Source organism: Pristis pectinata, chromosome 2, assembly GCF_009764475.1.
Source record: "Pristis pectinata isolate sPriPec2 chromosome 2, sPriPec2.1.pri, whole genome shotgun sequence".
Lineage (NCBI taxonomy): Eukaryota > Metazoa > Chordata > Chondrichthyes > Rhinopristiformes > Pristidae > Pristis > Pristis pectinata.
The window spans coordinates 25,084,617-25,097,285 of record NC_067406.1 but is presented as its reverse complement, the minus strand read 5'-3'; the positions used below and the strand labels follow the sequence as shown (position 1 = coordinate 25,097,285).

Genomic DNA, 12,669 nt, shown 5'->3' with positions numbered 1-12,669 from the left:
CCAATTTCTAGGCTGTAATTTATAGTTTGCATTACAGCCAATACATACCTGGCTTTATGTAAACACCTGGTCAAATGGCTCAGGAGGGTCAAAACAGAAGATAACAAGAGGGGTTTGTACTTTTGGAGGCATGTTCTCTCAGATGAGATGTTAAACCAAAGTTCTATTTGCCTAGAGTTGACAACTGTATTTGGACATATTCTGGAATGCTTCATTAATATCTTCCAGCCTCTAAATACCCTGGTAGCATATTTCAAACTGAAAAAACAAAATTATTGAAAAGATTTTTGAACAAAGCATGTTTTTTTTAATGCCCCTGTCATTCATCTCTTGTGTTGTTTGCGGCTGCATCCAAGAAATTAATCTTTAATTCTTGGAGAATCTCAGACAGTCCTGGACGGTTGGCTAGCACACAACTTCCAGCTTATGTGCATGTTAAAGATTTTATGGCACTGTCTGAAGAAGGGAATAAAGTTCCTTCCAATGCCTTGGGAAATGCTTAAATGTAAACCAGCATCTAAAAATTAGATGATCTGGTCATTTCTTTCTTTATTATTTGGAGGACCTTGGTATAAGGAAATTAGCTGACACATTTTCTATAACAGTGGCAATACTTCAAAATCACTTCATTACTTGTACAGCAGTTTGGACATCATGGTCATGCCAATAACTTTCCAGAAAAAGAAATTTCTGAAATTGACTTCAGTAAACTATCTATACACTAGCTAGCCTGTGTTAATAAGGCTACATGAGACTAGTGTTTGACTTCAGATTTCCTGATTTAGGCATCCATCTATATTTCCTGTAGTTACTCTGGGAGCCATGTCAGCCTCATTTAAAGCTGAGTCATGTAGAGCATTGTTGGTGATTATATTGAGAAACTAATGACTATTAAAGGTGCTTATAAAGTCCATGTGGCGCCAGGTTTCCTAAATGTGCATTTTGCATAATTGCTGCAAGCCAAATATAAAACTGTCAATACTTCCTGAGACTGGTAGCCTTGAAGATCAATGAAAAATGAGTCTACCCAGCAGTAGATCTTAGTGAGTCGCGACAATGTTACTGCATTTGGGAAATCTGGAGGCACAACTGGTGCTTCTGCAATAAGTACTTTGAAAGCACCTGAAATAACCATTTATGATGGGTCAAATAAAAATCCACCAGCAGCTTTGTTACAATGTTTTACCATTGTGCCAGTTCTGCATTATGAAGTATTATAACACAGATTGATATAATTCTGTGTACCTACCTGATTTCCAAGTTCAGCATTACAGTAAAACTCCGATAATCCACTTTCTGGCTATTCTGATGGTTTGACATTTGGCTCTGGTGAAAGAAAAGAATGAGCAAATAGCAAATGCAGCTGTCTAAACTGATGTATTTTAAAAGGCACCACTGATAACTATGATTCCTCAGGACATGTTTGCCACGGTCATGTTGAACTTCATTTACCAATTAGTTGTCCATTCTGCAATTGTTTTAATGAGCTCCTGTAATTTCTTCTAACCTTCCTCCATTTTGACTATCTCTCCAAACTGGGGAGCTTATTGAGTGTTTGATTCCAGAGTCTAAATCATTAATGTAAATTGTGAACAACAGTGATCTCAGCATTGATCCTTGTGGAACATCACTGCCTATCTTCTTATACTGCATATAGCTACCCTTTACTCCTGGTCTCTGCTGTTTACCCTGAAGCCAGCTAGCAATTCATTCTACTGCTTGTTCCCTGATATTATTTATTGGTCTGTTTTGGGTTAGCTAATCAAAGGGCTTTTGAAAATCTAGAAAAATTACATCTGCTGCATTGCCATTGCTTTTTCTCTCTCTAAGCTCCTCAAAAAATTCAACGTACAGTCACTCAAGACTTTCCATTTTGAAGACATTGTTGACAATTCATTTTTATCCTTTCATCTCTAGATGATAATTATCGTCTCTAGATGTTGCCACAGGTGGAAGATTAAGGGAGCAGGTGATTGGGTTGTTTGAATTATTGCACGCTTCTTCCACCATTTGCACTTGAACTCCATTGATTCCTGACGGAGAGGCTCAAATTGGAGCTTTTCTGGGTGTTTCTCGGTAGTTTTGGGCCAAGGTTTCTCAAGAGTTAGTGATGATGTTACATTTCTTCAAGGAGGTTTATAGAATGTTGTTAAAGCGTTTTCTCTGTCCTGCAAATGAATTGCCTTGATGGGACTCAGATTTGAATGCTTGCTTTGGGAGTCTAATTTCAGACAAATAGACCATGTGGCCTTCCCATTGAATATGGTTGAGCATGACCATAGCTTTGTTGCTGGGGATGCTAGCCTAGGAGGGGATGCTAACATTGGTTTGCCTAATCTGCCAGGGGATTTGGAGTATTTTGCAGAGGCAATATTGTTAGTTCCTCTCACATGCTTTGAAGTGCCTTCTGTAACATGTACACATCTCCGGTACATAAAAGAGGTTTTGGATCATTGCACCTCACAAGACAGTGAGCTTGGTGGCAGGTTTGAAGTGTAAAACATAAACAGGCATTGTCAGCACACTGTAATTCATTGACCAAAGTTGAACAGTTCCCTCCTTGTTCTATAATCCAGCAGGGAGTTTGTTGGAGATGAGACGAGAAATTGCAGTGAGAATGAGGAGAGGATTGCTGAATGACAAAGCCATACTTCACCCCAGTCTGTACTAAGTTTCATAAACATGATAAAATATTATTACATAATGAAGAATCAGGTTTCATGTCCTTTTTACACTGAAATTCCTTCAAATTTTGTTCTGTAAAGACAACATGGAAAAAAAATTGAGATCTTAAGAATGGAGATTTTCTTCCTTTTTAGCCTCTTGGCAAACATAGGTACGAATTTTGGGACAACAGAGGTTTCTTCCAGCTGTACTCTCCTATTATACTGGCAAATATGCCCGAGTATGGAATCCTGAACACAGAACATCTGAAGGATCTGAGGTTAAAAGCTGACATGGAATGTTAATTTAGGCAGAATCTTCATACCTTAATTTGTCTTCATTGCCTTCCCCACAACCTTAACTCCCTATAAATATCAGGATATTTATGTAACTGCTAAGGTTGAAGCATTTGCTCCTGTCCATAAAGAATTAAATGAGGCTATTTCCTTCTCCCGGAACGTTGCATTCTCTTAGATACTGTGAATTGTTTTTCTTGAGATTAATGTTAACAAAAAATATTATAAAATCTGTCTCTGTTTATGGCAACAACAGAATTTCTACATATATCATGCTATATCATCTTGTGGCTGAATTCTACCCTTATTTATAATTGTCATGGTTCCTTTTTGGCTGTTTCCTGAATCTCATGACCAGATGCCAAGAAGTGAAAGTACACAACTGAGATCTTTGTGGCATTGACGCTTAGGGTGTAATTACGATGTGGTTAGAAAATTGAGACACAAGAGACTGCCGATGCTGGCATCTGGAGCAAAAAGCGAGCTGCTGCAGGAAGTCCTGGAGTGGGAGACTTCAACTTGCAAACAGTTTCTTTCCCCCTCCGCCACCTACTCCATCTGCCCATCACCCACATACTCCCCCTCACTGCATCCCCTGCGCCCACAGTTCCCATCTACACCCCTACCTCCCTCATTTGGTTCCATGCTCTACCTTCCTTTCCTATCAGATTCCATTATCTGAAGCCCTTTGCTGCCTCCACCTACCACCTCCCAGCCTCTGTCAGTATTTCCACCCTTCCCTCCCCCATCTGACCCTACCTGTCAATCAACCCCTCGTCACCTGGATCCACCTATCACTTGTCCGCTCTTGCCCCACCCCTCATTATAGTGGTTAGGAAATTGTTGGCCAAGTTCCTAATAATTTTAGATTCAGATCTATATTCATTATATATTTTTTTCAATTTTGCTTTTTGAATGAGTCTAATTAGTGAGGTACAGTAACTGATCTCTTTCTAACTGGATTAGTTTTATTGGTATTGGTATTGGTTTATTATTGTCACTTGTACCGAGGTACAGTGAAAAACTTGTTTTGCATACCGATCGTACAGGTCAATTCATTACACAGTGCAGTTACATTGAGTCAGTACAGAGTGCATTGAGGTAGTATGGGTAAAAACAATAACAGTACAGAGTAAAAGTGTCAGCTACAGAGAAAGTGCAGTGCAATAAGGTGCAAGGTCACAACAAGGTAGATTGTGAGGTCAGAGTCCATCTCATTGTATCAGGGAACTGTTCAATAGTCTTATCACAGTGGGGTAGAAGCTGTCAAGTCTGGTGGTACGTGCCCTCAGGCTCCTGTATCTTCTACCCAATGGAAGAGGAGAGAAGAAACAATGACCCGGGTGGGTGGGGTCTTTGATTATGCTGGCTGCTTCACCAAGACAGCAAGAGGTAAAGACAGAGTCCAAGGAGGGCAGGCTGGTGTCCGTGATGCGCTGGGCTGTGTCCACCACTCTCTGCAGTTTCTTGTGGTCCTGGGCAGAGCAGTTGCCGTACCAAGCCATGATACATCCAGATAGGATGCTTTCTGTGGTGCATCAATAAAAATTGGTAAATGTCAAAGGGGACAAACCAATTTCTTTAGCCTCCTGAGGAAGTAGAGGTGCTGGTGAGCTTTCTTGGGCATGGCATCTACATGATTTGACCAGGACAGGCTGTTGGTGATGTTCACTCCCAGGAACTTGAAGCTCTCAACCCTCTCGACCTCAGCACCATTGATGTAGACAGGTACATGTACACTGCCCCCTTTCCTGAAGTCAATGACCAGCTCTTTTGTTGACATTAAGAGAAGGGTTGTTGTCATGACACCATTCCACTAAGCTCTCTATCTCCTTCCTGTGCAAATATCCAGTATAGGTCATTCAATTTATATTATTATCCTGACACATGAACATGAGTTAACATCATGTACAGTCTTTATATAGATCATTAATAGTGCAAAATGTGTTAAAGTGGAGGTCAAATCTGAACAAGCATGGATAAAGAGGAAAGAAGGTGTACAAAATTGCTGTCATAGAATATTGTGGAGCAGGCACCCAAGAAAATGGTGGGAACAATAGTATTGGTTCATTTAGATGTAGTTGAGATAAATCTCTTGCAGAAAATACATTTTGGGATGAATGCATTTGAGAAATTTGAGAGATAACATGTAATTAAATGCAGCATAATTTGGAAGATTAGGTTTCCTCAAAATTAGAGTTCTTAAAAGTCTCCATCGCTAGGTTATCCTCACATCATGTCTGAGTCTGGTGTAGACAAATTGACAGATAAATTGATTAGTCGATAATTAGTCAACAGCTTTGATTAGCTGTGAACAACTTCTTTGATTGTATCACGTTACCACCAAGATAGTAGAAAGCAAAATTAAATATACTTTGGTCCCTTTTCATTTTAACAATTTGTATGATGCCATAAGGTATAAACATTTTTGAGTATGTGTGCATGTGTTTGTGTCTGTAATACTTGCAGCATTTGACTCTTGAAAGGATATTGTCACTAATTAGATTATTTCCCTCTCTGTTTTACTTCACAGACCACTTTGCATAAAAATGTCCAGTGCCGTTGAAGACCTCATTGGAATCCCATTTCCAGACCATAGCAACAAGCTGCTTTGTAGTTTGAATGAACAGAGGCAGGATGGCCTTCTCTGTGATGTTGTCCTGATAGTAAAGGATCAGGAATACAAGACCCATAGGTCAATCCTTGCTGCATGTAGCAAATACTTCAAGACACTGTTTACCTCAGATACACTTGCAGAACAACACAATATTTACCAGATTGATTTTGTGACACCTGAGGCACTTTCTGCAATTTTGGAGTTTGCTTATACTTCAACCCTCACTATTAGCAGCTCAAATGTAAAGGATGTTTTAAGTGCAGCACAACAGTTGGAAATCCAGTGTGTTATTCAAGTATGCGTGGATATCATGGAGGCAAGTGGCGAGGTGATCAATGAAAGTGGAGTTTCTGAAAAACAATCCAACCAAGAGTCTGAAGAGGAACTGTGCCAAGGAGATTTCAGAAAATCCCCCCAACAAAATCTTGAAGAATCTCTCAAACAAGATCTTGAAGAAGCTCCTCAAGAACCTATCAATGAATCTGAGCAAAACCACTGGAATAAGGAATGTGATTTTGAAAACACTTTGACCAGCAATCTTATGGAAAAGCAATGTAGAGAACTGCCTCAAGAACATTTAAACCAATTTACAGTTAATGTTCCTGATGGAAGCTTAGGACCTGTGAATGATTTCTCCTTGGAATCATTCTTAAAAGAGGGGTTGAGTTCGAGAGGGCATTTGCTGAATGGAGACATTCCACATGGACCAGGATTATTTCCTCCCTTCTGGAATGGAGGATATAATGGTTTTCCACAGCTCATGGAGCGCCAAGATGTGGACCAATTGCCCCTTAATCTAGTAATGAAGAAGGAAAAGATCAAACAAGAGGTCAAAGAAGATATATCTACAGCCACAAGTTTTTGTGACTTTTTTAAAGGTATTATGGTGGAAAATAGTCAGAATAACCTGGAAACATTAAAGGATGAGCTGGACTTTAATTCCTATTTGAATATATTTGGTCCTTCCTATTTGGCAGCAGTCTATCCAACTTGGTCCTTGGATTATGAGAAAAAAATGAGACCCAAGGCATCTCAGCAATGCCCTATCTGCAACAAAGTGATCCAAGGAGCAGGGAAGTTACCACGACACATGCGGACACATACAGGGGAGAAACCATACGTGTGCAATATATGTGAAGTCCGTTTTACCAGGTTAGCAACAGTTTGTTTTGCTGTTCCCTCCATATCCAGGAATAAAGCAATGCAGTATTTTTTCTGAATTAGCACCGACTCAGCATCTATGTCTCGGGTCATTTTGCATGGGACTAGCATTGTGTCTCATTCATCCCAACATTATAGGTTGGAGTTTACTCAATCAAAAGTCTGATTCCAATTGAAATTAATCTGAAATTTAGTTTTCTTGAAAGGGATTTTCTGAACATAACTTCCTTTAATGTTAAAGCAAAACATGCAAGCAGTTTTTTTTCCCCCTCAGGCAACACATGCTTCACTGCCCTAACTACCTCACCCTTTAGTTATCTTGCAATATAATACCACTCTTCAAAATTGAACTGTAGTCTAGGCCTTAAACCCAATACTTTGGAGCATAGAGATTGGAAAAAAAGTCATTTTAATAATCGGAAATACTCAGCGGGTTAACATGTGTTGAGAGAGAAACAGAATTAGGATTTCAGGTTCATGATCTTTCACGACAACGAGGAGACCTGGAACGCTAACACCGTTTCTCTTTCCAGAGATCCTGCCTGACCTGCTGTATATTTCTGGTAACTGCCATTTTATTTCAGATTTCTAGCATGTATATTTTGCTTTTGGATTATTTTAATAATTTCTTCACTTGGAATGTGACCAGCTTTTTGTAATTCAATCTATTGCTAATTCCAGACACTCTGATCATTTATTTTTGCAGCATTAATTTCCCACTTGACTAGAAGTTGGCCAGGGTAGGGTCATAGAGTCATTGAGTCATAGAGTAATACAGCACAGAAACAGGCCCTTTGACCCAACTGGTCCATGCCGACTAGTCCCATTTGCCCACGTTCTGGCAACTTGAGTCCTGGCAGCATCCTCATAAATCTCCTCTGCACTCTTTCCAGCTTAATGGCATCTTTCCTATAGCAGGGTGACCAAACCTGAACACAATATTCCAAATGTGGCCTCACCAATGTCTTGTACAACTGCAACCTAACATCCCAAGTTCTATACTCAATGCTCTGACTGATGAACGCTAGAGTACCATAAGCCTTCTTCACCACACTGTCTACCCATGACACCACTTTTAGGAAACCATGTACTTGTACTCCAGGTCCCTCTATTCTACATCAATCCCCAGAGCCCTACTGTTCACTATGAATGTCCTCCCCTGATTTGTCTTGCCAAAATGCAACATCTTGCACTCATCCGAATTAAACTCCATGGTCCTAGTAACTACATAGTCATTGCACAGTGCATCCATTTTTATAAAATAAGAAGCTGTGGGGGTGGGGTCAGTGATGGCATCGGGGCTTCAGTCTGTCAATCAGGGCAGGGGTGGGATTAGTGGGATGTGAAGGATGCTGTTGGCATTGGAGCATCTGGGTAGGGGTGATTGTCATGGGTATTGTGCTTGACAATCAGAACGTTGGGGCCAAGTTGGGAAATGAAGGATGAGATTGGTGAGTGATGCAGGGTGTGGGAGCCAAAGAACGGAAGGTAAGGCAGTGCACCCTTAGGGAAATTGTGAAACACAGGCCTTGGAAGTCCTGCATGCATTAAACAGGCATTAGCAGCAGTTGTACATTTTTCTGTCCACAAGATACCTCTGATGGACAGTAAGTCATCAAGCTGTTGGAAATGAATGCCCAGGTTAGGAATGATGGTGGTTTCTAGTCAGTCATGACCACCCGTTATGTTGAAAGTGGGGATTTGACAATGGTACTGGGATTGAAAGCTTAGGTAATTAAGTGCCCAGTATTTGAATGGAACTTTCTTGGTAATGCTGTTTAGTTTTTAGGAATTGTGAATAAAGATTAATGTATATGTACCAATATCTGAATGAGTTTAGCCATCATCTGTCCCAGAATATAATGTGGATAGTCCTATGTACTGATTAATAATATGAGAATTTTGTTATCTGACTCAGCTTCTGACTGAATATCCTGAGATACAGTATTCCTTCTCTACAAATGCTATCTGAGTTTGCTGTAAGTTTTAACTGTAAGACCTACCCCCTTGCCCCTCAGGACTGTTTGGTTCTGGTTGAAATATGGCAATGGTCATAACATAATGAAATCTGCAGAGTTCTGAATGGTAAGAGTTTTTACGCAGCTGAACGCTGGCTGGGGACTATTGAAATTTCTTCAATAAGTATAATTACAATAACTGGGACTAATAAATGCTGATTTTTCATTCTGGCAGTAGTTTGTAAAAATTTGAGTGTTCTGTTTCTTCATTATTGGCAAGTGAATGTTGTTGGCAAGGCTGGAATTTATTGGCAATTCTTAGTTGCCTTATAGGAAACTAATGCAACTGAGTGATTTGCTAGGCCACTTCAAAGAGTCATATCGAATGAAGTCACGGTAAGAATGGGAGGTTTTCTTCCTTAAAAGATTGTTAATCAACCGGTTGTTTTTTGTGTGATAATCTGATAACTTCATGGTTACTTGTTTATTTCCAAATTCTTTTAAAACTGTGTTCTACGCCTAAGTTGCCACAGTCCATAGTGGAAACAAACATTCCACAGGCTAGATGTGTAAAGTGTATTAATGTGTAAATTCTTATGTCCAGTGGGATGCTTTATTAAAATGAGTACTCAAAGTTTTCATTGTTTAAAGGGAAACCTGTAGCACTTTGATTCTTTTTTAGCTCATCGAAAAACTTCATAAATCTTTTCAAATAATGCCTTTTCTAAATTCAGGTATATAAAATTAAATTTTGTAAATCATTTTACTTGATTGTTTCTGAAAAATTGAATTCAAATCTGCCTGAAAAACCATTGGTACATCTCTAAGACCATACATGGTATCACAAATCATAAATTGAATCACTTGAAAAGTACTTTTGCATGTTAAAAAGTATTACCATACTGTAAATCCTGCTTTAGTGTATTCAGTATCTAAAATAGAAATGTAGATAATAGGAATAGGAGTTGGCCATTTCGCCCTTTGAACCTCCTTCACCAATCAATATGATCATGGATGATCATCCATATTTGGTACCGTTATCAATACCGTGTTCTACTTGAATATATTTAATGATTTTGCCTCTGCCGCCTTCTGTGGTAGAGAATTCAACAGATTTACCAGTCTTTGGGTGAAAAAAATTCTCCTCATCTCAAGCCTAACTGCCTTACCCCATAGCCTTGGACAGTGATTTTTGGTTCTGGATATCCCCATTGAAGGGAACATCTTTCTTTCATTTATCTAGTCTGTTCAGTCCTGTCAGGATTTTATAAGTTTCAATGAGGTCACCACGCAATCTTCAAAGGTATAAGCCCAATCTCCCAATATCACTTTGCATGTCAGTGCAGCCACTCAGGAATCAATCTGATGAACCTTCACTGAACTCCCTCTATAGCAAGAACACCCTTCTTCAGATAGAGACCAAAACTGCACACAGCACTCGAGGTCTAGTCTCACCAAAGCCTTGTGCAATTGTAGCAAGACATCGCTGCACCTATTCTCAATTCTTCTTGCTGTGAAGGCCAACATATCATTTGCCACCTTAACTTTCTGTTGCACCTTTGTGCTTACTTTTATTGATTGGTGTACGAGGACACTCAGGTCTTGTGGCATCTCCCCCTTTTCTACTCTGTCACCAGATAATAATCAGTCTCCCTGTTTTTGCCACCAAAGTGGATAATCTGACATTTTTCTTACATGGTTTTGCATTTGCCATGTATTTGCCATTCACTCAACCAATCAAATCACAATGCAGTCTCTCTGCATCCTCCTCACAGTTCACATTCCCACCCAGATTTGTGTCATCCACGAACCTGGAGATCTTACATTTAATTCCTTCATCTAAATCATTAATATTTATTGTGAATAACAAGGGTCTAAGCACTGAACTTTGTTGTACCCAACTAGTCACTTCCTGCCCTGCCACTTGGAAAAGATTCTATTTATTCCTACTCTTTGTTTCCTGTTTGGCAACTAGTTCTCTATCTGTGGCAACATTTTACCCCCAATCCCATGTGTGTTAATTTTGCACACTCATCTGTTATGTGGGGTCTTGTCGAAAGCCTTCTGATAGAATAAATACAGGACATCACTGGTTGTCAACCATCCACTCTACGAGGTGTATCCTCAAAAAATTGCAGTACATTTGTCAAGCATGATTTCCCTTTCATAAATCCATGCTGACTTTGACTGATCCTGTCACAACTGATCAAATGCTCAGCTACTACAACTTTAAATAATGAACTCTGTCATTTTCCTCGGTACTGATGTTAGGCTAACTGGCCCATAATTCCCTGCTTCCTCTCTCTCTCTCCTTCTCTAAATAGTGGAGTTACATTGGCTACCTTCTAATCCATAGGAACACATCCAGAGTCTAAAAAATGACTACCAATGCATCCACAATTTTTCAGTTACTTCCCCAAGAACGCTGGGATGCAGACCAACAGGCCTTGGAGATTCATTAACCTTCAGTACCACCAATATGTCTAATACTATTGCTCTACTAATACTGATTTCCTTAAGTTCCTCCCTTTCACTGGACCCTGGATTCTCCAACATTTCTGGTCCCTCCTTTATAATGACAGACCCAAAGTATTTATTTAATTGATCTGCCATTTCTTTGTTTCTAATTATAAATTCCCTTGTTCCTGACTGTAAATAGCCCACATTAGTCTTCACTAAAAATGTTCACACCACATGTCTATAGAAGCTTCTACAGTCACTTTTTGTTTTCCCTACAACCTTACTTTCATACTCTATGTTACCCTCTTAATTAATTCTTTGGTTCTCCTTTGCTGAGTTCTAAACTGGTCCCAGTCCTCAGCTTCATTGCTTTTGCAGGCCCCTCCTTGGATCTAATACTATCCCTAATTCTCTTGTTAGCCATGGTTAAGCCACCCTTCCTGTTTTGTTTTTGAGCTAGACAAGAATAAACAATTGTTCCATTCAACGTGCACTGTTTGCTGTTTGAAGTTCACCATTAACGCTATAAGTAATGTTCCCCAATCCATTTTAGCCAACTCATGCCTCACAGCATTGTAGTTTGTTTTATTTAGATTCAGGACCCTAGTCCCAGTGTGAACCACATCACTCTCTATCTTAATGAAAAATTCCACCATATTTTGGTCACTCCTCACCAAAGGGCTTCACACAAGAAGACTGCTCGTCAATCCTTTCTCATTACATAGTACCCAGTCTTGGATGGACTGCTCTCCAGTCAGTTCCTCAACTTACTGGTCCATAAAACCGTCATGTATCCATCAGGAAACCTTCCTCCACAGCCTTTTACTAATGTAGTTAGCCCGATCAACGTGTATATTAAATTCACCCATTATTACCATTGAACCCTTTTGCATGCCTCTCTAATATCCTGTTTAATGCCATTCCCAACATTATTGGGGTCTGCATACAACTTCCACTAGCAATTTCCGCCCCTTGGTGTTTCATAGCTGTATCCACATAGATTCCACATCAGATGAGCTAATACTCTTCCTTACTATTGCATTAATATCCTTTTTAACCACATTACACCACCTCTTTTCCTTTTTTGTTTTTCTTTCCCAAATATTAAATACCCCTGTAAGTTCATTTCCCGTCTTTGGTTTCCCTGCAGCCTTGTCTCTATAATTCCAATTAAATCATACCCATTTATATCGATTTTCACAATTAATTCATCCCATTTATTATGAATGCTCCATGCATTAAGATACAAAACTCTTAAGCTTGTCTTTTTAACTTTTTTTAGTACCCTTAGCATTATTTTGCACTGTGACCCTGTTTGTTTTTTGTTCTTGATTTCTCTGCTTTCCATTTTATCTTTTGCCCTTCCTGCCTTTTGTTTTTGTCCTAGCTTCCCCTTCCTCTGTCTCTATCTTAAGCAAATAATTTAAGTATAATCGGAAAAGATTTGTGTGTGATTTGTAGAATTAACCTGGAAAATTAATGTTGAATTTAAAAGAAATTGCTGAACAACTTT

General features: G+C 39.4%; 1 protein-coding gene across 3 annotated transcripts in view; it reads left to right on the top strand.

Annotated features, from left to right (window-relative positions):
- The window catches only part of LOC127585021 (zinc finger and BTB domain-containing protein 7C), a 155,717-nt gene that overhangs the window by 124,460 nt on the left and 18,588 nt on the right, over positions 1–12,669 (top strand). For all 3 annotated transcript variants that reach the window (XM_052042142.1, XM_052042160.1, XM_052042151.1), the window contains one exon: positions 5,494–6,729. In XM_052042142.1, the coding sequence (XP_051898102.1) occupies positions 5,494–6,729 (1,236 nt within the window). The remainder of the gene's footprint in view (positions 1–5,493; positions 6,730–12,669) is intronic.